This window comes from Pteronotus mesoamericanus, unplaced genomic scaffold (assembly GCF_021234165.1).
Source record: "Pteronotus mesoamericanus isolate MK-2021 breed Mesoamerican mustached bat unplaced genomic scaffold, CSHL_Meso_final contig_116, whole genome shotgun sequence".
Lineage (NCBI taxonomy): Eukaryota > Metazoa > Chordata > Mammalia > Chiroptera > Mormoopidae > Pteronotus > Pteronotus mesoamericanus.
In genome coordinates this window covers 30,395,955-30,420,819 of record NW_026555027.1, presented here as the reverse complement: position 1 = coordinate 30,420,819, position 24,865 = coordinate 30,395,955, and the positions used below count along the sequence as shown (strand labels likewise).

Below are 24,865 nucleotides of genomic sequence, written 5' to 3'. Positions count from 1 at the left end.
TTTCTCCTTTGTCTAGTTCTTTATTATTGTATTTAAGAAATTCTTGAATGATCGTAGAACATACATTCTTACTCCAGGTATAGAAAAGGTTTAACTCACAATCAGCTGACCTGACAGTTATAATGTAGAATTTCAATATAAATCAATCAAGTTTTCTCTTGTTCTGTATTAGAAAATCGGGAGACTTGAGTTTTTGTACAATTGACCTTTTAGCTTTAACACTAACCTGCCATAGGGCTTTTGTTCGCAATTTTACTTTTCCCTGCTGTGAAAAATCAAGTGACGTCTGTCATCTTTGCTCCTGTTGACTTGATGAGGTATTCTGAAATATAATTCTGATACTGAGTACAAAAACAGGCCCATTTTATTTCGCACAATATGAATTAGCATTGTATTCATTCAGTTAGGACGCAAACACTTAGGTTGAAAACCTTTTCTGGGTATTCTTTAGATCTAGGCATCACTATTGAATTTTATTACTATAATCCTACCAATTCCATATCCTGAATTAACTGTTTTCCCACTGGTACCATTTCCTACCATTGGGGCATATAGAGGTACCTGGCATGCCCATATTCTTTTACCTTGTGGAAAATGGGAGAGAAGGTGGTAGCATAAAGCCAGAGAATTAGACTCAGGAACATGGTGGTTCATATTATTGGTGAGCTAAAAGAACTCAGACCTAGTTTCAATTCTTTGACTGTGTGGTTCTGTAAATTTCAAATTGCCAATCCTCTGTGGGCCCCTCATTTCCTAGTCTCCAACAAGAGGGGATGGAACAAAAATTTTAACTGAAAAATCTTTTGTTTTTCCTCCAAATTAATCTTATATAAATCCCAAATGCAAATAAGACCAAGTAGAGCCCTCCTGGTTGCTTTCACAATCCTCCTAAGCCAGCTGAGTTTCTCCATGTATCATAATATAAAAATCAGTGGGCTGAATAATATTTAGGACACTTCCAGTTATAAATGTATTGATGTCTATCTTACAGCAGAAGTAATCTAAGTTACTTTTAGTAGGGGAATCTGCTTGCTCAAAAACTTTAATACTAAACCACCAAAAAAAAAAAAATCTCTTCAGTCAAGTGTGTAGCACACTGCAGTTTGGTGTTTGGCTGCTCTGAGCAGGAGGATGTGTACTTGGTCCTCTCATCAGCATGAAAGGGAGAATAGCGCCCAGCAATTTTAACAATTTTAAACATCATCATTACCTTATGTACAAGTTAGATGACTCTTACAATTGTATCAATGACAAAAAGAAGGCATTACAGCCTTTCTAATATACTAGTCATTTATTTTTATAATTGACTTTTTGGTAGTTTATATAAAGATATGTTATACATTTGCTTACTTAACTTGCACTGTATTTTTCCTACCTAAGCAGAATCATAGGCCCACTTTATGAAAAGGGAGAAGATTTAAGGCTCCCCCTCCTTTCCCATACAAATGCTTGTTATCTACCCAAACAATCCAAGAAAGCCACACCAAAAACAAAATCAAAAACAAGCACTGAAGGACAACTTTGCTAAGACTAACCTCTGCCTCAGACTATGTGGAAGTAAAGCTTTTATTTCTTAGATGATAAAAAGAGATAATAAAGTGTTTAACACTCAGATAAGTTGAGGAGTTGCACTATATTCCAGCTTTAAGAGGATCACTTGTCTGTCTTTGTAATTTTATGAATTTTCAGGACATTCAACACTTTACTGAAGTATAATGTGTATCAAGGAACATGTATAAGGGACCCATGGACGAGGATAGTGGTTGCGGGGGGTGGGGGTGTTGAATGTGGGAGAGGGTAGGCAGGGCAGGGGAGAGCAATGGGGGGACATGGGGGCAACTGTAATTGAACAATAAAAAATTAAAAAAAGAAAAAACAATATGGCTCCGTGAAATAAGTCAGACAAATACAAATGGTATTATAACGTGTGGAGAGGGGGTTGGGATGGGTGGAGGAGGGCAAGGGGAGAAGAACTGGGACAAGTGTCTAACAATACAGAATAGCAATAAAAATGATAAAAAAAGTAAAATTAGTAATAATTACTATATATTGGATTGTTATGAGTGTTAATCCTATGTAAAATACTTAAAATATTGCCTGGCTCAAGGCAAGCACTAAATAAATGTTATTAACTACTCTAAAATAGAACAAACACATGTGGAATGTAAAAATACAAAACTCATAACGGACTAGAGTGGTGGTTGTCAGGGCCTGGGCATGGAAAAATTGGAAGATGTTGATTAAAGAGTACAAACTTCCAGTTATAAGATGAAAAAGTTCTGATGATCTGACATATAGGAAGTGATTATAATTAATATTACTATATTATATGCTTGAAAGTTGCTAAGGTATATCTTAAGTGTTCTTACCACAAAAAAAAATGGCTTTCATATGATATGATGAAGATGTTAACATTATGGTGGTCATCACTTTGCAATATAAAATTGTTTTCAAATCAACACACTGTATACCTTAAACAATTTTACATGTCAAATATATCCTAATTAAGCTGAAAAAATATAATTGGGTAATTTCCTTAAAAAATCAATATAGTTAATGTAACTTGGAATCTCAAAACAAATTTAACATTCTCTACCCAACCCCACAAACATTAGAAAATTGAGAAATGATTAAAAATCTCAGGTCCTCTTTATATTACTTATTATTTACTCTGGATAAACTTTCTGAGCCATATGTTGTGCATTTGTTTCTTTATGTGTTGATAATTCATTAAATAAAATATTTCAGATCCTTCAGAAGAACTTTACAGCCTAACCTCAGAAGATTCAACAGCCTTCAACTACAATTCGCTTAATATAAGTCAGTCGGTCCTAGATTTCTTTAAGACCTCGCGTTCTACTGGCCCCTGTGGAATAGAAAAACCAAGGTAGGTTAAACCTGCAGTTTATATGTAAACATAATTCCTAGTAACAATTTTGACAAGTCCCAACTAATTCTTTTTATTATGTAATGAAAGATTGTCCTCATGCGTGTACTTTTAGGCCATTTTTTGTAAATATGTTTCTGTTCTTTGTTGACCTTTTATCAGGATTTAGTAAAAGACTTATGAAGGTGTTACTATAATATGAAGAGATAATTCTAAGATGCAAAACATGTCCTAAAAATAAAAAAAAATAATCCTTCAGCATTCCTTTTTAAATTGAAAAACAGTTGCCTTTAATTAAGCTAAAAATTTTAACTCTTTGCATTAACAGAATCTTACTTCACGTGAATAAAGTTTTTAGAATAGAATATTGAGAGGTTTCTTCCTTGAAATTGAATCCAGGCTGTTAATGATAGCATATTTTCATTCATTATCATTTCATTCTTTTCTCACATAAGGTAAGAGCTTTTAAGGATGACAATCAGTTTCTAGGGAACGTAGGTTATACTAATAAATGCTTAAGAAAAGTATTTCATCAGGCTGCTCTACTATTGAAATACTGGAATTCCTTGAAAAAGGAGGAGAGTTTATTACAGAAGGTTTATGATAAAAATAAATAAAAGTCCTGTGTATTATAAATTCCTTTAATTGATTTGAAGTCTAATATTGCAGTAAAAGGAAATCAAGAGTGTTACTCTCTTTTCTCTGAAGGATGAAAACAGTTAGCTGAAGTTCTTGGATTTTTGTATTTCTAACACCACTGAAAATTTATTTTCAAAAGGAGTCAGTCTAAAGTTGCTATTTTTTCCTAAAGCCATTAAGAACAAAGTACCTACACCTACCACTTATTGTCACCATAATTTCATAAAAGAAGGGACATTTAATACCAACAATATAAGGGGAACACATTAACAGAATAAAACAGTCATGTCATGTCAATTAAAATTAAGACTGTCATGTAAAAGTCATTACTACTGAAAATTCTTTATCACAGTTAAATCTGTGCTGGACCATGGATGAGAGCACAGGCTCTGCTGACTTAGCCTGTGTTGGGCATGAGAAAGAATGATATAAGCCAAGAATGTTTATATCATTCATGGAATCTTACACAAGTATTTTATATTACTTAGTGGCATACGTGGGCTGGCAATCTAAATAACTTAGACCCAAACATCTAAATTGTGCAGGCTCCCCTCTGTTCCCCACTCCACCTTTTTTCTCAAACCCTAGGACCCCACACCCTTGTCTCCAATAGGGCTTCCTCTTCACAATAAAATGCAACAAATAAAATAACTCAATAATTGTTGCCATTAATTCTGGTTTTGGCATATCTTAACTGGCTATCCACATAGTCCTAATTTACTATACACAAAAGAGGTGGTTTATCTGGCAGTCCATTCATTGGGATTCTATTAAACAGCCAGTGTAATGATGAATGTCCTTAACGATGACCCTGAGGCTCAGCAGGTTTCTGAAGTGCCTGCTGAATCATCAGTGAAAGACATGATCAGAGATCATAAAATCTTCTCTCTTTGGTACCACTATGGCTGTATTTCTTGGGAGAGGGAGAATGATGAGGATTTCTCATTAAAGGGAGGCTTGGTATATTGGGCACATTGAAAATTACGGCCCCAGTCTGAGGCAGCTTCCTCACATCTGCCCGCCTCCAGTGACTTCTACGTATGTAGTATTGATCAGAAGATAAATGAAGAGTTGCGACCTGGTTCTGTATATTGTGTATTGATCTTTTAATGTATTTCCAGCTCTTCTGAAAAAGATACTGAAATTCAGTCTTCCCTGACACTTTCTGAGAGCAGCACAGATGAGGAGGAAGAGGAATTTTCTTGACAAGCAACTTGTCATCACACTACTATGGCCAAAAAGTACCTAAGGATCATTTGTTTATTACCTCTTACGTTTTATACCCAAAATAAACAGAAAAAAGTTAGCAACTGAAAAAAGTAATCAAGTGATTACTCTTCCAGGTTCTGGAGAGGTTCACTGTTATTAATGTCTCTGATATTTTAAGGTTTGCAGACTAATAAAAATTGGTAAAATTATAAGTTTAAGGACTTTTTCTTCCAAATAACGTATCATATGTGAGATAATCTATCTTGCAGATCATATTAGTAAAATTTGGTGATGTAAAAAAATAACAGTTATAACTGTGTCTATAGAACCTACCATAGACTACAATATTATTACATTTAAAGTAATATGTAATTGTTAAATTATAGTTTAAATAATTATATCATCAGTGTACAAGAGTGTACATCTGATGGCCAAATCATACTTGGCAGTATCATTAAATGTGCTTGGAATCCATTTTTTACTTTGGGAATTATAGGGCTTTTTTCTGCTAGTTCTTATAGTTTCAAAAGTTTCTGCTAGAAAAAGGAAAAGGGTCTCATGGATATGGACAAACTGTGTGGTGATTCCCAGGGGTAAGGGGAGTAAAAGAGTACTAAGTGGTAAGGAAAAAATACAATAAAAAATTAAAAATAAATAATTATTAAAGTTTCTGCTAGAAAACAAAAAGAAGACCCAAAATAAAGTGGGCATAATTCTTTACCTCTGTTCTAGTAAAACACAGAAAAGACCCTCACGAAAACATTTTATTTTAGGAGGGCCAGTGAAATGGATAATTTTATGCGTCAATTTGGCTAGGCTACAGTACCCAGATATTTGGTCAAACATTCTTCTAGCTGCCTCTGCAAAGGTATTTTTAGATGAGATTAGCACTTAAATCAGAAGACTTTTAGTAAAGCAGATTACCCCTCAGAATGTGAGTGAGTCTCACCCCATCAGTTTAAGGGCCTTAAGAGAAGAAAGAGTGAGGTCATCCAATGGAAGAGGGAATTGTGCTTTCAGACTTCTTCCAGATTCAGGTTGCAGCATCACCTCCTTCCGAGTCTCCAGAATGCTAGCCTGCCCCATAGATTTTGGATTTGCTGGCCTCCACAATTGGTTCTGTTTTTCTGTAGAATCCTAACTACTACAGTCACTATGAAGGACTGTTGTGATAGCCAAAGAAAACAATAAATGATGGAAGTATTTTGCTAGTCTTGGGGAGTAGTAGATACTTGAGTTTATGGGTATTCAAGGTTTTACAGGGTCTTATAATTCAGGGATTTAAGAGCAAAAATGACATGGAGAGAAAGAGAGAGTTTTACAGTCTTTTTTAGGAGAGTTTCACCTTAAGGAGTTTGTGGACTTATTAGAAAAATACCCCTGCAGGTTGGTTGTGCCATCACCATAGCATAGTTATATCTCAGTGTTCAAACTATTTTTCTTCTCTGTGACTCTGGATAGTAACGCCTTATGCAAGACTGATGGTTGGTGAGTGTAAATTCATCTTTGATACTTTTTTTCCATGGCATCATTAAATTGTACTGACATTCACACCCATCATCTACTGACAGGATAGAAAATGCCGATGAAGAGACCTAGAGCCATTGCTATGTTTTTTAACCGAAAAAAATATCTTTTATTAAAAGTGATTAACATAAGTGAACAAGTAGCAATCATCAAAACCAATCATACTACCAGAATAAAATTTTCAAAGGAAATACCTTAAAATTAAGTATGTGACTTCCCAGTAATTTTCATTGTCCCCTGAGCACTTCCTTCATTATCATCCCATAGAGAGACAACCTGAGTCACCCTTGAATCTTCATCATTTATCTCAAAAGCCTTTCTAGCATCTTGTCTTGCTGCTGTTAGCTTTATGAGTTTTAGTATCTTTAGTTAAAATAGGGATTACCTGTTCAAATATGATAGTTTCCTTTTTAATATGTTTGTTTAGGTTTAACTTTTCTTGACTCTCCTTTCACTCCTTTGCTGTGAGACAACATCCTCCTTATACTTCTGATGAAGAGCATTGTTCCTCTGAATAAAATATATAACTCCAGTGTTTTTCTCAAAGTGAGAGGAGGTGTTGTTCTCTTCTCATTAGGGAAGTAGGATCACTAGTATTTTTTCTCTGTGTTCAGTCATAGCTTGAGTCTTCTATGAACTAGTGCAGAAAGAAATTTTGTAAAATGCCATTGCCTTTTACAAAATAATAATTCTGAAATAAAAAATTAGGCTGATAATTAGTTATCATCAGTGCATTTCTGGCCAGAATATGAGAAAGAGCATACCATTGACTTTGTCATTTGACTTTCAGCACGGCGTTGAAATTAAACATGAGGGTCCTCTGTGATGAGCAGAGCAGACCCCCTTCTGCCTTTATTTGCTTCCCATCACTGCACATTTAGAAAAGTTCCTTAATTCCTTTGCCATTAGTCTAATGAGGAAATAAAAACTAAATAAGATTAGAGCCTTTGCCCGAAGCAACCGCAATGTGTTCTCTCATTTTGAAGCTCAAGCTTAAAATTGCTCTTTAAGGCAAGCATCTAGTTCTGACTGTTGAATTGAATTATAGACACCCAGAACAATCACAGCCATATTCCTAATACTAGAGTTAGTATGGTGTGCCTCTCACAACTGTTATACAAACAATCACATAGTTATTACATGCATATTGGGATTTAGTGGTTTATGTTCAGACTTACCTGGTTGTGTAATAGCTCTATGAAATTCTGTAATTTTACAGGTCCAGACATACACATTATAGAAACAAATTGACATTAATTTGATAGTTTTAATCTGTTGTTATTTGTTGAAGTCCTTCATATCCAGTGCACTCTTGAATGTGTCACACAACACAAGCCAGGGGTCTATTACCCTTAAGACCACTTAATGTTGTGCCTTAACTCTGATGGTCAGAAAGCCTTTTTTTTTTTTTTAAATGAATGTTACAAAATGGCTTCATCTTTCTAATAGGGCACTCAGATATTTGGAATAATGCCTTGATTTATTTTTTTTAAAAAAACAATTATCTCTATGTCTATGATTCAGTTGTTGGAAAGCTCTTGAGCAACACTATACACTTATCTTGTTTTTGACCACATACTATTTAAGTTCTCAAAATGTACTTGCTCCATAAGACTTTCTCTAATTTCTATCTAAATTCTTGTTCCTTTTCCTTTATTTCTTTCATGGCATCCTATTTTTCCCTTCATAGCACCTATAATTATTAATTTGTCTATATTTTGAATGTATGTCTCCCAATTAGACTACACATTTCCATGGAGCATTGATTATGTCTATTTTGTTCATTACTATACACTTAGCCCCTTAGCATATGTTTAGCTTGGACTGGGTGGCAATTAGTAATGAATAAATGAATGATGAATGAATGAATGAAGCAGGACCAACTGAAAAGCTATCTGTGTCCCTGACTTTTCCCAAGGGGATGCAGTATGATATATGTAGTGGGGGAAACACAGGTTATCAGCTTACACTCTACTAGCTGACAGACTATTTATTTGAAATTGTTTCTCCATCATGCATTGGAGAAAAAGATACTGACTTAGCTCAAAAGAATGTTATGAGAATCAAATGCAGTAATCGATGTGAAGCACTTTAGGAACTGGAACGTGCTCTGTCATGTTTATCATCACTTTATATGAATTTGGACTAAAGTCAGTGAATACAGAGACAAAGTAGTCGGATCAATTAGTGAATTTAGGATAAAGTTGACATAAACTATTCACAAAAATTGAATATCAAAAATGGATAATGGTTTCAGTGAGTTGGAAAATTAGATTGAATGATGTAGAAAGCTGACATTTATGTTGAAACCTAAATATCTAAATTTATTAAAATATTTCTGAAATATTGTTCATTATGTTTGCAGATTTTGTCTATTATGTGTAAGTTCAGAGTTTTTAAATATTAACATTGCACTGGTACTTTATAAACACTTGCATGATATTTTCAAAGAGGAGAAATTTTAAAAACATACTATTTATACTTCCCCCAATCTGTTTTTTTTAATAGAAGATTCTGTTTCAGCATAATTTTCATCCCTGGTTATTTATTGTTAGCCACATTTTCATAAAAACAATCTTTATTTCCTCAGAGTTCATCTGTGCCTCTAGTTTATTCCCCACCTAAAGTCATATTTCTTTGTTAGTGACATCCTGATTGTTTGCTGGGTAAATGATTATGATGTTACAAACACGATTATGACTTTAGTAGGGAAATAACCAGCAGGCATAGATGAACTTTAAGAACAAGAAGATGTTCCTCTTCTTGCTCTTAATGCAAATGTGTTTTATAGTTAAGGAAAAGGAGTGGATATTCTTAATTTTCTCTGTGAAGTGACAGTTATGTTAACAATAAAAATAATTAATTGATTGATGAAGTTATCTTGTTTTTTTCCCCAAATACAAATAATCTATAATAACAATATGGAAACATAGTTCTGAAAGGCCTGTCTCTATTTGTTCTTATTTCTGACAGAAAGAAACTGTATCCATTTTTCTATATAAAAATGCTTAGATTTCCAAGAGAGGAAATGTACTTCACCCTTATTTTAAAATTAACTAAACCTCACATAGTCAATAGACATTAAATATGAAAGAGATGTTTAGGGTAAGTTTTGATATAATTTCCCATTTTTTAAGGTAACAATCATATTTTTATAAAGTGATTATTTTTTTGTTTCTTCAAACAAAGACACAGTTCTTAACTTTAATACTTAAAAAACGAGAGCTACAAGTGCAGGTGGGAGACAGATGTATCTGTTACTTTTCAAAAGTAATCATCACAATTACTTTCTCTTCTGATGTCCTCTGCCATAGCTTTGGAAGAATAGCTTGTGAGATAGACTGTTGAATCAGTGAGGATTTGGTTTAATTTTCTATTACTGGAAACACCAGACAACAATGGAACAACAGAAGTTTACTTCTCTTGTATGTCAAGTCTGGGAATAGGCAGTCAAGAGCTGGTATGACAACTACATCTTATTACATTATTGCCATCCTCAGGGTCACCCCATTATTCAGGATAGTTGTAGGTCCCTGGTCATTGCAATCTTCATTCAAGACGTCAAAAGTGAGGAAAGTGAGGAGAGCAAGATAGGTACCTACCAGGTGAGATTGCTTTCTTTAAAGCAGTCTTCCTGGAAGTGTCACACAACCTTTCTACTTATACATTTTTAACTAGAACTTAGCCATGTCTAGATCCAAGGGATATTGGAGATATAGTCAACTAAATGGGCACATTGCTGCTCAGAATAATATTGGGCTTACATAACAGGGAAGATGGACAGAATATATTCTCAAAGCTACTCACGCCTCTGTCACAGGCTCTCATGCTGTCCTCACTACTGATCCACAGCTGCTCATTTGCAGAATATGTAGATTTTGCAGTTAATGTGGTTTCAAACATGTGGTAGAAGCCAACATTTTGAAATTTAAATAAGTCAAATTTAAGAAATTCTACAATTACTCAAATGATTCCATTTCTAACACAAACCATCTCTTTTTCAATCTGAAAGACATATTTACGTTACACAGACAGAGACATCATCATTATTCAGCTTTAAGTTTTCACCTTAGAACTTCTTGAAACACATTCAACATCTCTTTAAAGTTCGGTCTTTGGGCTGGTGCCCAAATCCAATCTGCTTTGGCAAAAAATTTCAGTGTGCTCTGTTAAAAATACTATGATATGAAATATTTGTCTAAAATGAATGTTAAAACATTAGGGTATTTTGAAACCTATGATGTTGGAAATTTTCACAAGGACACAAAGAGAACAAATATAAAATAGTTTCTTATGGGTATGATGAATATTATTATGGTAGAGCCAGGGATTACAGATGGTCTCAGGGATAAAGCCCCATGGTAAAGTTCCCACACAGCAGTGCTTAAATCCTTCATAGTTCACATATAAAATGAGAGAGTAATTGCATTTAAATTGAGTTCTGGGGCCTCTTAGGGTTTCTTGATTTAGGGCAGGAGTATTAAAGGGGACTGAGTTGCTCGACAAACTCTTCCATGCTCAGATATTTTTTATATAAAATGTTTTTTTTTTTGGTGAAATTAAAAAAAAATCTGCCACAGAAGTTAGAGATCTGTGGCTTGTGTCCTAGAAGGTCTCTGAGGCTCATCTCAGTATAGTATTCTGGGGTTTATGTTGTCACAAAATGTTATATGTTGTCAAGATATGTGGCTGAACTTGCATCTCTTTGCTGTAAGGCCAGACTTCAGAGAACCATGGAAAGCAGATAGTTTCTCTTCCTTGGTTAATTGAAAGTTATGGAAAAATTATCTAACTTTACTCAGCTGTCTATATTGGTAACTCACTTTTAGTTAGATATTTTTTCTTCAAGTATAGAAACACACTCAAGGTATGAAATAAAGTGTGTTTATTTTAATAAGAAGTGAAATTGTATGGAAATCCAAGAACAAGAGCTATGTAAGTGTTGGCCTCACAGGAATTTGGTGTTTCTGGACCTGAGACAGCTCTCCTTCAAGATGGTATGGGCACTCGGGCCTTGCTATTGGGGGCACGTTAGCTCTGTTTTCCCCAACTGATAGGCTTCTTCTATTCATTCACACTTCCTGTCTATGCCTCAGGATCTAATTTATCATGCTTCATTCAGGCCTCTCATTCTGCCTCACAACCTTTCTCTCAGCTAACAATTCAGTCTCCTGAATTGGTTTCTCAATTTAAACCCAGAGAGAAAAGTTGGATTGGTCCAGCTTATATTTTCAAGCCAGGCAGGCTGTTGTCTAAGAAGGGCCCACAGATGAGTCAGACTCAAACAACTGTCGCCAGGCCATGGTGAGAGAGAGCGTGGAGAGAGGGAAGGACGATTTGTTATGATACGTGGTCTCTGCATCTCACCAGGCTGATGACTGTGAGTGAAGGCAATATAAGAAAAAGTGCAGTGGATTTGGTGAGCATCGACTTCTCTAAAAGAACCCTGAAAGGAAGAACTCAATGTCAAAGAGATAAGGTTTGTAGGACAGAGTTGTAAATGTTGGGGTGGCTGTGAGGAGGCGGACAGTAAAGGAAAGTGTGTTAAGGGCTAGTGGCACATCGGGATCACCATGATGATATGGGAATAGTGAAGGTGGTACCTTCAATCTCAAACAGCATCATCCTGAAGCACCTGTTCTCCTACTAGATGTCTGCAAAGCCATTCTCACACTTGTGACTGGAATACTCTCTATTCTCCATTCTCTATTTTCAAAGAGCCATTGCTGAGCCAGAGCCAAATGAGTAACCTGGAGCTCCATTCTCATTTTGTTCTCTAACGTCCTCATCATAGACACTTTTGCATTTCCAGGACAGATATACTTGACGACTATGAAGCAAAATTTCACACTTAATTTCACTCGGGGTAGAGTATTCTCTGGCAGTTGCAGCAGATTTTTAAAGCAATATTACAAATGTGGTAGGTGCCTTCCCTTGGCTTGTCTGGCATCCAGTACCAGGTGATTCTGATGGGAACTCATGCCGGTCACACACAAGATCCCCTTTATTGGTTCTTGAAATGATTTTGTTTTCTTCTTTATTGAGAGGGAACTAAACCTCAACCAGATGCTGGTGACTAAAATAAGGGATAAGGATAATAGAACTTTTACCATGGATATGTCTCCTCCTGCTATCAGAAAATGCCAAGGTGAAAACAAGCCATTTATCTGCAAATAAACATTGCACTGGGGGTAAATGGTTTGTTTTCCAAGTTTGAAACAATTATACTTTGACAGCAACACTCTCAAGATTTTAGGTTTATTATAACATCGTTAAAAACACATTTAGTTGCTATTAAGTGAAACACAGTTCATTGCATTGTTATATAAAGGACAGTTTTGACATAAAGCTAGTCAAAACTGTCTCAATTTAATTTTCCATATTTCTAAAAAATATTTCCTACCTTGTCATGAATTTAGGCAGCTCATTTACTGAGACATCTCTGAATAGCTGAAATCTTCTTTTCTAGAAACAAGAATGATAGACTATACCTATAATAAATGATCAATTTTTCATTATATGATATTTCCTGTTCTAGAAAGTAGAAATAAAATGCTTTCATTTTTAAATTAAATTTAGAGAAATTGTTTTACTTGATTCTACAACACGAGTCAACATAAATGCTACCTCAGAAAAAAGAAAGTTTTTACATTTTCTTTATAGAATCCAAACTGTACAAAATTTAAATCCAGGTTAAGCATCTAATTTCTTAGAATGAATCCCTTTTAGACTACCCACCACAGATTTAGTGAGAGATTTGTTTATAAAAGAGAGAGAATTACCATCCTTTGCTCAATCTAGAAAGTCCCTTTTAGAGAAAGAACAGCATGCTCTTATATCTTTCATTAAAAATAGATTTTTTTGAACCCTCCTCTTTAGCCATTCCATCCACAATCATTTTTGCTCCCTGAGTAGTAAAATTCCTAAAAAGACATGTTTATGCATCACTTCTATTTTATCACTTCCTGTATTTTTTTGACTCATGAAATTATGTTCTTGTTCTCACCACTTGACCATAATGCTCTCGTCAATATTGACCTCCCTATTTCTCAGAGCTCAGATTGGTCTCTCAGCATCATTTGATGTGGTTGATGACTCCATCATCCTTGAAACTGTTCTTCACATATCCCTGAGGATACCACACCCTCATGATTTACTTTTTAACTCACTGACTGCTGTTTTATACTTTTGTCTGAAATTTCTTCTCCCTTTCCCAGCTTCTGAAAGTCAATGTGCGTAGGGCACAATTTTATAACCTCTCATATAGCTATACTCTAAGTGATTCTATCCATTCTTAAATATACATAATGTACATAATTTGACTTTAAAGAATTACCCCTTAACTTCAGATTAGGGTACCAACATGGACAAAACAACTGTGGGTCTTTTGCAAACTGCATGCTCTTTCGGTCTCCCCATTGTTTTAAATGACAGTGCTATTCACCTAATTGCTGGGACCAGAGACACTGGGGGCCACCTTTGCATCTAATTCTCTTCACAGGCTCATATCAATTCTGTAATAAGTCCTATTAACTTTACCTTAAAATATACTGAGAAAATCACCTCTTCTAACTGCCCACACCATTCCCATCTGACCCAATTCACTCTTCTTACACTTGATCCAATGCCTCTATTTCACAAAGCAGTCAAAATGATCTCTTAAAAATGAAGATGAGTTCACATGCCTCCACAGTGCAAACTCCTCCACTGGCCTCATATTACCTTTAGAACTACAGCCAGAATTTCCCAAAGGCCAAGAAGGCCTTCCGTGATCAGGCCTCTCCCTAGTGCTAGAGTCTCATCAGCTCCTCAAGCTCATCCTGCTCTGAGCACACTGGTCTGTGTGCTGTTGTTTGAACTCAGGATGGTTCTAGCTTCATACCTTTATATTTCCTCTCCCTGTTTTAGACATTTTCCCGCTAGATCCTCACAGGGCTCCCCGACCGCTTCAGGTTCAGGTTTTACTTCAAAAATATCTCAGAGGATTCACTGGCCATTACATGTAAAGAACGACATACCTCTTCACTCCCTCCCTTCGCACATTTCCCCCCAATATTACTACAGAAAACATGTGTTTACCTTTTTACCTACTCTCCTCTACATTGTCTTGTTCATGACTATGTAACCAGTGTGTGTCTGGCACAGAGAAGGTGATTAGTAAATATTAATCAAATGAAGGAATGGTTTTTTTTCTTTACAAAAGCCTGTAGAGAGGGGTGTTGATTGGAGAAACAATCAACATTTCCTTCGCAACAATAACTTCATAACAGATATTGAGTTCCTATAATGTATTCCAAGCACTTTTTATTACCTCAAAATAAACCTACATAGTAAGTGCTATTTTCAGTCCCCATTGTACATATGAGAAAATGGAGGCACAAAATGGTTAAATAATGTTCTCAATGTTAGCAGGCTAGTAAATAAGGTTGCTGGATTCCAAGTTTAGGCCTCCAATTCCAGAGAATATTTGCCAACAATACTTCCTTACTACTTCCCATGATAGTGAACTTTAAAAAAATGATTTACAGTGTGGTGATTGCTGGGGGGAGCAAGGTATAAGGGGACTAAAGGGTAATGGAAAATATACATAATAAAGAAAAAATAAAAAAATTAAATCTCAAAAAAGAAATAATAGAAAAAATATCTTTGCTCAAAACAAGACTCCTCCCCTGCCCATCTCTGATTTTGCCAGCTTTGCAGAAATATATTGAAACAGTTAGTACTTTCCTCAGAGTGCTTGATTCTTTTCAGGGATTCTATGGCTTGGTGACCGTGTTGAGCCTTTCATGTGGACCTGATCACTCAAACAGAAGTGCTGGAAAGCTAAAATACATACATACATATACATATACACACACACACACACACACACACACACACACACACATATTATTAATTAATATTGATTTATCAAACATCTTTAGGTGCTAGGATTGGCTCTAGGGTTTGGTTTTTTTTTCCCCTTCTGGTAAAAGATCTTAACATGGCTTTATTAGAGTTAAGTCACTTTAATTCTTAAAAATGTGTTTCTGGGAAAAAATTAAAAATCTGCTATATTGACTCAAATCTAGTAGAGATTTAATAGGTCAAGATTGAATAAAGTATCAAAAGCAAAACCTAGATATATGATAATATTATGCTCTTAGCTTTACAGTGGTCATTTTTCCTCCAGAGATGGAATACATACGTTTTAATGGATAACAAGTGACTGGTAGGGAGGCAAAAGTTAACATGTGGCCTTAATTGTCCTTGACTGTAGGCTCAGATGCCACTTGGATCATCAGATTTCCTAGTGTGCTTGCCCAGAAAACAATTCTGTAAGGCACCTAACTGCCTTAACTACAATAACAATAATCAATATTATCCACCTAATAAACATTTTTGACCATCCATTATGTGGTAGGCCTTGAAGTAAGCCTTGAAGTAAGCTTGGGGGCATAAATGAATAAAGTATGAATCCTGCCTCAAGAGATTCATGGGCCAAGAGATACAACAAAACTGCACTAATGAATGCAGACAAAGCTCACCTGTGTGAGGTTTGTGCTAAAGAAGGCTTCACATAAGAAGGGAGGGGTTGAGGATAATTTAGGTTTGCCAATGCAACTAAGATAGGTGAGTTTGAAAAGCACTGGCAAAACTTAAGTGGCAGAAGTAGCTCACATAGAGAAGGTAAAAATAGTCTTAGAATTTCTCATTAATAAGTTAATTAATTATCATTCAGCTCTGTATTCAGGTACTTTATAGCCTGAAAATGGAAGATTCTGAAAATCTATGTGTTAAGCTTATCTTAAAGATTGACATCAGAGATCAGTATATTCTTCTAAACACTAGGACTTAACATTCTATCCTAAATGGATAGGAAACTAAGTACAGTCTATTTTGCAAGTTATACGTTAAGTAGCAAGAGGATAAAAAAAGACCAAAGGAGACCCCCATTGATATGTGGGGACAAGCTGAAGCTGGCCATACATGGCAGGGGCATATTATTCTATATAGCAGCAATGTGTTACTTGCGGCCTTGAATTTCTGGAAAAACAGTCATCACCAGGGACCTCTAGCAAAATGAGTGATGGGATCATGGGCTGCCTCCCTTTTCGGGTTCGTGTGAGATGCAAAGCATTATCAGCACTGTTCATTGAGATATTTATTGCTTGCATCATCATATGAATTAGATTCAACACGGAGAAAGATTTTTTATGTCATGCTTCAGACCCTGCTCCATGGAGCACTGGGGGTTCCAAGAAGATCCTCAGGGTAAAGGCTATCAGGGGCTGGGTGGTGACCCCTACACAAGTTTCCATCACAGAAACTCGACTTCTTTCTCTTCCCTATTTCTCATTTGTGTAAGATTTTTCTCCACCAAACATTTCTCATCTGAAACATTGAAATAACACTGTTCTAAGTGTACTATAATGAGAAATGAGTCCCTCTTGTGACTGTAATTTATATTTTAATTGAGTGGAATGCTACTATGTACATGCTTGCTTAGTGCAGCATAATGCACAAATCCAGAAAATGGACTGCAGAGCACTTTTTTGGGGGAAAACTCAACTTGACCCCAAAATGGAGTCATTATTCTAACCATGCATTCTTATTTTAACAATTTAAGAAGCACTTTAACTCTGTAAACTCTAGTTCTGCTGAAAGTAGTTTGAGAGAGACCCTCTTAAGATGAGAAATAACACTACAATGCATTTTCATTTACTCATAGTTGTAAGAAGCTGAACAAACAAGAGAAATTTTAAGTCTTTTTATTTTATAATTAGAGATTTTTTTGTTTTAAAAATTTGGAGATGTTTTGGGGTGGACCTTTAGAGATCAGGAGGGTCAAAAACCTAGGCTGTAGACATATTCCTTTGGTGGGACAGGCACTGGGGCTCGGGGTGGGGAGGGGGGGGTCATCATCCCATTATAGACAGAATGGTAGAAACTTACAGTAAAGACACTGGAAATAAAGGGGAGAAGCAATTAGCTGAGTTCATCTTCTGCCTGGCCTTCAGGCCAGTAAATAGAGTAAGACCAAGGCAGAACAACAGCAAGAGAAAATCATGGGTATTGAACAAACATCAAAACAGGGAACAATGATATACATGAAAACTTGGTTAGATAATTAGGTTGAAGTCCATTTCTTAGCTTGAGGTCTCTGGAGTATGGGGGAAATGGTACTTGCGGAACCATCAGGGAATTTGTGAATCCTATGAATTTGTAAACTCGGATGATTTTGCACTGTGGAAGGAGCCCATGGCTTTCTTCAGTGTTTTATAGGAATTCACATATGAAAAGCTTCAGGATTGCTGAATGTGGCCCAAGGTTAGATTTGACTAAGGCCAAGGTGAACTTGATGGGAGATAGCTGAGTGACAAATTGCTTCCCAATGAAAGACAGGAAGGGACTCAGAATGTGTGTAGGAGCCAACCTAACAGGAGGGTTAGGCCTGCTTTGGCCAGAGGTAGAGGAAAGTGGGCAAAGTGTAACTAAATCCGTTCACACTAAAGGCTTCTCTCTCTAGCCAGAGTTAGAGCAATTAACGAAAAGTGCTAATCCAGTCACATCAGTGGAGGTGTATGTGCTTCCTGTCTAGGGAGCTTGGATGCCACCGATAAGAGAAAGGGCAGTGGAAGATGGTTCTCAGTTTTAAATCAAACTGAGAGACGGTACTGTCATTTACAGGAATATTATAACAAGTGACAAAATTTAAAAGGAAAATTTCATATGATTATATACTTATGCTATACTATTTCCCAAACATATATTTTTTTTGTCAGGGTAAAACTACCTACTTCCCACCATTTAATGATGATTTTAAAACTAACACTATTATAACTATGAAAATATATTAACTTGAGGTTTCTACTGTTTTCTTTTGTGGTTCAATGTCATTCAGAAATGATATCAATTATATCTGCAGAACAAGACCTTTAATATACTAGTTTATTAAAAATACATGGAATTAAGCAAATATAAATCAATTTACTACAAGAAGTCTGAAAATAATACAGCAAGATGTCTTTAATCGATTTGCATTGGAATGTGATGGTTGGTTAATTCAGAGCCTTATTGGGAGACCAATCTAGTCCTGATGTGAAGATAATGGACTGCTAATTGCCATGCCTTTGAGCCTGTTAATATCTTGTTTCCCACCAGCTATGTTCCTGCTTGTTGTCCCAGGCAGATCAACCTGAGCTGTTGGATAAGGTTAAAGTGCTTCAGGCATTAAGATGTGTAGTCTTCTCACTCTCCTCTACTGCTAATATTTTTTAGTATTTCAAATAAGAAACATTGGGACGATTAGCTGTCTTAGAGAAATCATTCTCTTTTAATGCCACATAGTTTATATGTGGAGCCACTAGGAATAAAGCCAGGCAAATTGGATCATATGGCTGGTTAATAACACACTTAACAAGAGTATAACAAAAGAGAAATTATAAATTCTTGAGGGCCATAAATATTTGAACTTGGACCAAGAAAAACATAAGATAATGATTTAAAGTCACACATTATGCATAAATTCCATCCTGAGTAATGGGTTATAAAGGGAATTTGTTTGTTAATCATATGTCTGAAAGAGGAGAATGTTAATAGAAAGGTAAGAACTAGAATAGACCCAAAAGATCACTTTTACCCAAACCAATTATTTTATTAAAAAAAATACTTGAGGGCCAGAAAGTTTCAGTGACTTGCCCAAAGTCATAGAGCTATTTAGAATCAGAGCTAAAACAAAATTTCAACTCAGGATTCTCTCATGGAATCTCTTCCAGGATGTGTGGCCTATGGTTCCCTAGCATGTCTCTCCCAGAAAAAAAATCTACATGGTTCTTTATTCCTTTACTGAGAAACACTTTTTCAGGACTTGCCATGTTATTAGCACTTTGCTGAGCATTTTGAAGTTAGGAAACAATTAGCTCTTGGCTTCAAGGAGCTCACATAAAAAAAAATGCAGGGGTAGGTGTGATAGTATACACATCATCTAGTAGCATGTCAGGTATATGCATGGGGTTAGGAGCCTGAGGAGAAGGTCAAGTTGGGGTGGAAAGGAAGTCCCTAATGATGAGTAGATGATTGTTAAGTCAAGGAGAAGAAACAGGACCCACTGCTATGTAAGCACTTTTACGTGGGATTTCAGAATTGTCTCCTTTGAGCAGCTACAGCTTGATTAATAAACACAAAGGACTGAAAAGCAGCCCCGATTACTCCCTGTGCCTGAATTCTTGTGGTGTCTGGCACATCTTCATAACATGAGAAGAAGGATGTTCTGAGTTGAGGGACCATAATAGGCAAAACTAAATAACTTACATCTGGGAGGTCATTATTAATTTTAGAGTTAGATCGATTCTTATATACTCCTCTTACCCTTCCTCCTCCTAAGTCTATCTATAACTGATCAATCTGTCTAAATGTCAGAGATTGACATCTTACATTGCTTACAATATACTAGAATATTCATAAATTGTTATTTTGTCCTGGGTTGTAAGATTGTAGTTAGTATAGATTTAAATCCTGGCTCCACCAACTGCTTATTAGCTATGTGAACTAAGGCAAGTTAGTTTTTCTGTCTTATAAAATGCAGACAAAGCATGCAGTAGCAACCTCATGACATTATTGTGAGGGCTAAAAAAGTGAAAACATTTAAAGTGCTTCCAAAAGTGCTTGGCTTATAGTAAGTCTTCTATAAATGTTAGCTCTTATTATCTCATTTGATCGACACAGTAATTCTATAATGTCAGTAGTAGAACCTAATCTTCCCATTTAACATATGACGGGCATATCACTTGAGACCTCAGCACCACTTAACAACTTAAAAAATATAGGATGGATTGTGGAAGCCCAAAGCCATTCTTAAATTTTTTTTGCAAATTCCTCATGGCTCGCACTGTCCTGGTTGCCTTAGTTCCTTCGCTCTGTTCCTGAGAATGACTTGCCCTTTCTCACTGAGCCGTCCCTCCTCCTTTCACATCCCCCGCTCTTTACCATCAACCATCAATATAAAGCTTTTCAGTATAATAGGACTGCTATTAAAATTTGAGGATCTTGACAAGGGATCAAATTGTACCTTATAGAGTACAGTTTAAAATTGCACATGAGGTCTTTCTCCTGCCCTTCCACAGAGATTTCTAACACCTGTTATATGCTGTGCCGTGCCTCTCTACACTTACCAACTTGCTGTCATCTCTCTCTCCCCTTTTTTATTTCTTCTTTGATTTTTCTTTCATATCTTATTCTCCCTTCAATCGTAAGAACCATATATATCTCATTTTCTTGTGCAAGGAAACTAAACCCTCCTTCTTACTTTTCCCTACCCTTCCCTTGGCTGCTGCTTCTGTCCTCAAGATCTTATCTTTTATCCCAAGTGTTTTATTGCAGAGCTTTTCTAGACAAAGGTAATTCTCTCCCTGGATCTAGACCAGCTGTAAGAAAATGGGTTTTCCTTATGCATTACCAACACATGAGGAAACCAAAATGCAGAAGACTTATGTGGCTTCCTGAAAGTTACCCATGTGATATTCAGTAGAACAAGGACTTGAACCAAATTGCTTTGCCTCAAACTCAGTACACTTTCTGTTGTCTTCTTATTTAAGGAATAGCTATGAGATACTTGAGTGTCTTGTCTTTTGACATATTTATTAAGTATGTGTTCAATTGAAGACACAGCTAGAGATTAAAAGTTTCAAAGATAAATAAGACTTAGTCTATGCTCTGAAAGCACTCAAAGTTTTACTGTTCGCAGGAACATTTTTACAGGTTGCAAAGAAAAGGACTTTGTATCAACTACAGTAGTTCTTTTGCCAACATTGTATCTTGGGTTATTGTCTAAGACTTTTTTTTTGTAGAAATAGTTTATAGTTAAGGAACAAAAAAGGGAAGAAAAGGGAAATAAAATAAAGACGATCATCAGTATAGATAGACTAGTGTAGAAGTCTTTTGTTTCACTGTTATACTTCCTTAATTAGCCTGATATTTTATGATCATTGATTTGATTCATTCTTCTTAATTATTGTTTTAAAATTGAGAACAATTTAAAGATGAAAATAAAATTAACCTTACTCTACTCTTCATTTTTGTTAACTTTTTGTCATATTTCCTTTGAGTTTTTGTCATAATGTTCATGCACCTATAGCCAGAGAAAAATCTTTCTGCATATAATTTGTGTTATGAATCAAATGTTATCCCCTCAAATTTTATATTGTGAAGCCCTAACTCTTAGTACTTCAGAATGTAACCTTATTTGGAGATAAAATTTTAAAGAGACAATTAAACTCAAATAAAGTTGCTAGGATGGAGCCCTAATTCAATGTGACTGGCATCCTTATAAGCTAAGAAGAAGAAACCAGGAGTGAGCATGCATAGAGGAAAGGCCATAGGAAGACACAGTAAGAAAGTAGCCATGTACCAGCCTTGGAGAGAGACCTCAGAAAAAAACAAACTTTTCACTACCTTGATCTTGGACTTGTAGCCTTGTAAAAGGTTAATTTTTGTTGTTTCAGCCATACAGTCAGTGATATTTTGTTATGGCAGCCCTCAAAAACCAATTCAATTGGTATCATGTTTTTCCACAATTAATATGAAGTCATGAGCATATTGCCATGGCAATAAAATTTCTTCATAAAAGCTTTCAAAGTTGACAATTAATGAAGCCGTTGTTCCATTAAAATGGTCTGAATAGGAAGATATGGGGTTGATTATCTGAGGTAAAATAACAGTGGGAAATAGGTGGCACACCCTCCACCACAAATGAAGTTACTTGATTGCACTGGTGCCTCATTATTGCAATGACAGCTAAAGGTCTGTCGTGTGAACCTCCATTTCAGGGTTTTAGAACATGGCTGTTAAGACTTCATTTGAAATGAAACTCTGCAGAATCAATTCTCATGTTTTCTTTTTTAAGTTCTTCATTGCTGAACTTGCACTGTGACTTGGTTTGAATCTCATTAAAATGATAAAGGAGATTAATAGCAGGAGTTTACTAGTTTCAGATTTTTGTCTTTGGATCCTTTAATCTAACAGCTTTGCTTCAAAATAGAATATCATAGACCATTACTTGATCATATTGATTAGTTCAGCTTGCTAAGTAATTTTAAAACAAAACCACAGAGATATTAAATCCTAATGAAAATTTGCATATCTCCAATAGCTGCTCCTCAGCTCTTTAACCCGATAATGCTTCTCACAAATCTGAGGCAAAGAGAACAATTGCACGTTCTCTGTTCTGGTACATTATTTCATGAGGACAAGCTTTTCCTGAAACAATTTGGGACTTCATAATGTGATAGGAAGAGCATTGCATTGTTAATCAGGACTGTGAATCAGGTTCAAGGACTTCTTCTCTCGCTAAGAAACTGTGTCACCTTGGACATTTGGACATTGGACCTCCAGTGACTTTATTAAGCCTCAGCTTGATTACCTGTGTGGTAAAGGAAATGAAAACAGTGGTCCCATCACTCCTCACCTCTGCAACTGTTAGGGACCACGTGTGACTGACCAGGTACATGTGCTTCATAAATTGTACAAGTCAGTTATCATTATTACCTGCTGTGTAGATGAGACCTATGTTGACCTTTTATACAAATAGTACATACTTGGTGCTCTACTTATGTGAAGGTGATTCTACTTATGTGGAAATGTTGTAAAGCCTCCCTAAAATAAAAAGAACAAGAAATTCTCTAGTGAAAGACCTTAAGCATTTTCCATACCACCAAGAAACATCTCTCTAAAAGTACATATTCTTATGTGTAGAGCTGCATATTTTATCTGCTTTAAGGAATATAATTTTTTCTTCTAACATGATTTGAAATGCAGAGACATAACAAGGAACAGTCTGAATTTTGACTCATCTTGTTATTTTTAATTAAACTGTTATTTTTAGATACTTTTTGGTGGTTTACAAAGAAAAAGCCAGTTTCTCTATTTTAGTGCAATTTATCTAATGTGCCCCTGACTCAATTATATCTTTAACCTAAAATAAATAATCAGTTGATATAGTTTTGTTCATGTTTTAGAATTGAGAACATTTGGTTGTCTTCATTTTATGTCACTTATTGGAAACCATTAGTAATGGGCATTTATGAACTAGTTTGGAATGAATATTATTATTTGCCTCTTTAACTGTTTACTGAGGAATGAGTACAGGAAAATTTTTTAGTATTTGTGAAAGGAAGGAAAGAAGATACTTAAATCAATGAAAAATCTTCTTGGCTATAAAATTCTCTAATTACTTCATGTATCTAAAAATAACTTATGCTATGGAAATAGGAAATAGATGTCCTCTCTCAGTCACTTCTGCTAAACCTAATTCAACTCAGCCATATTGACCTTGGATTGTTTTGTCATCCAAATATAAACTTAGGTTATATTTCAGCTAGTACACGTTTGGGTGTATATTGTATTTTGCAATCCTTGGAGCTTTTTAAAAAAATCAAACCATCCTGGACCTAATAAATCAGCATCCTTTGGGATGAACTACAAAGAAGTCAGAATCCAGGGGATTCTGACAGACAACAAAGTTTGGGAACCACTGAATTAGGTGATTCATTTATCCTTAAACAAGCTAATGACTCCTACCTTTGGTCAAATTATTCTCTTTACTTAGGATAATATCTCCCACCCAACTTCACACTCTCACTCTATTCATCTTCCAAGGCCTAATTCCAAAGCCACCCCTCTATGAAATTTGACTTGAACTTTCCAGAATGAGTGGGAGAACAGTTGCTTGAGGCTCCTTTCACTTTCCTTATACTTCTCTGGTGGTAGCAATTATTGAGAGATGTGTTCTTCATCACAAGAACTAATCTGTAAGTTCTCTGGGGACAGAGAACCTTATTTCTAATTCTCTACCATCTGATTGAGTGTCCATATTCATTATTCCCATATATTCTTATATATTATGAATAGCTCAATAAATATTTAATAAGTGAAATTCATATGACTTCAGACTCCAAGAGAAAATGGTGCAAGGAGGGAAAAGATTGAACATATACTTATGCAGTTATTTAGAGAAAGTGGACTATGATTTAAGATCAAGGACAATCTGAGTATCTTTGACACTTATCCTTAATTTCAGGTTTCAGATTCAAAACTGAGTCTCTTAAAAAGGAATGTAGAGTGAGGTGATGCTGAAAAATATGAATAGTCTCTAGGAGTAAGTTTTCCAGATAAAAATATAGGGTATGTAATTAAATTTTAATTTTAAGTAAACAACAATAATTTTTACTATAAGTGTGTTCCATGCATAATTTTAGTGCAATTTTCATTGTTTTTCTAAAGTGCAAATTTAACTGTGTGTACTGAGTTAAATTGTGTCTCTCCAAAATTCATGCCACTTGGAACTTGTGAATGTGACCTTATTTGGAAATAGGGTTTTTGCAGATGTAATCCAATTAAGATGAGGTCATATAGGCTGTAACTCCAATCGCTTTTGTCCTTATAAGACTAAACACAGCCACAAAGGGGATATGGCATGTGAATATGGAGGCAGAGATTGGAGTAATACACCTAACTACAAGGTAAGGAATACCAAGCATTGCAGGCAACCGCTACATGCTAGAAGAATCAAGGAAGTAATTTTTCCTAGAGCCTGCAAAGAGAGCATGGCCTTGCTGACAACATGAT

The 24,865-nt window shown here is 35.6% G+C and overlaps 1 protein-coding gene across 1 annotated transcript in view; it reads left to right on the top strand.

Moving 5' to 3' along the window:
• Positions 1 to 4,775, top strand: part of ZBBX (zinc finger B-box domain containing) — a 100,436-nt gene extending 95,661 nt beyond the window's left edge. The window contains 3 exon segments of the mRNA XM_054576928.1: positions 2,749 to 2,887; positions 4,648 to 4,723; positions 4,725 to 4,775. Coding sequence (XP_054432903.1) covers positions 2,749 to 2,887; positions 4,648 to 4,723; positions 4,725 to 4,775 — 266 coding nt within the window.
• The last annotated feature ends 20,090 nt before the right edge of the window (positions 4,776 to 24,865 follow it).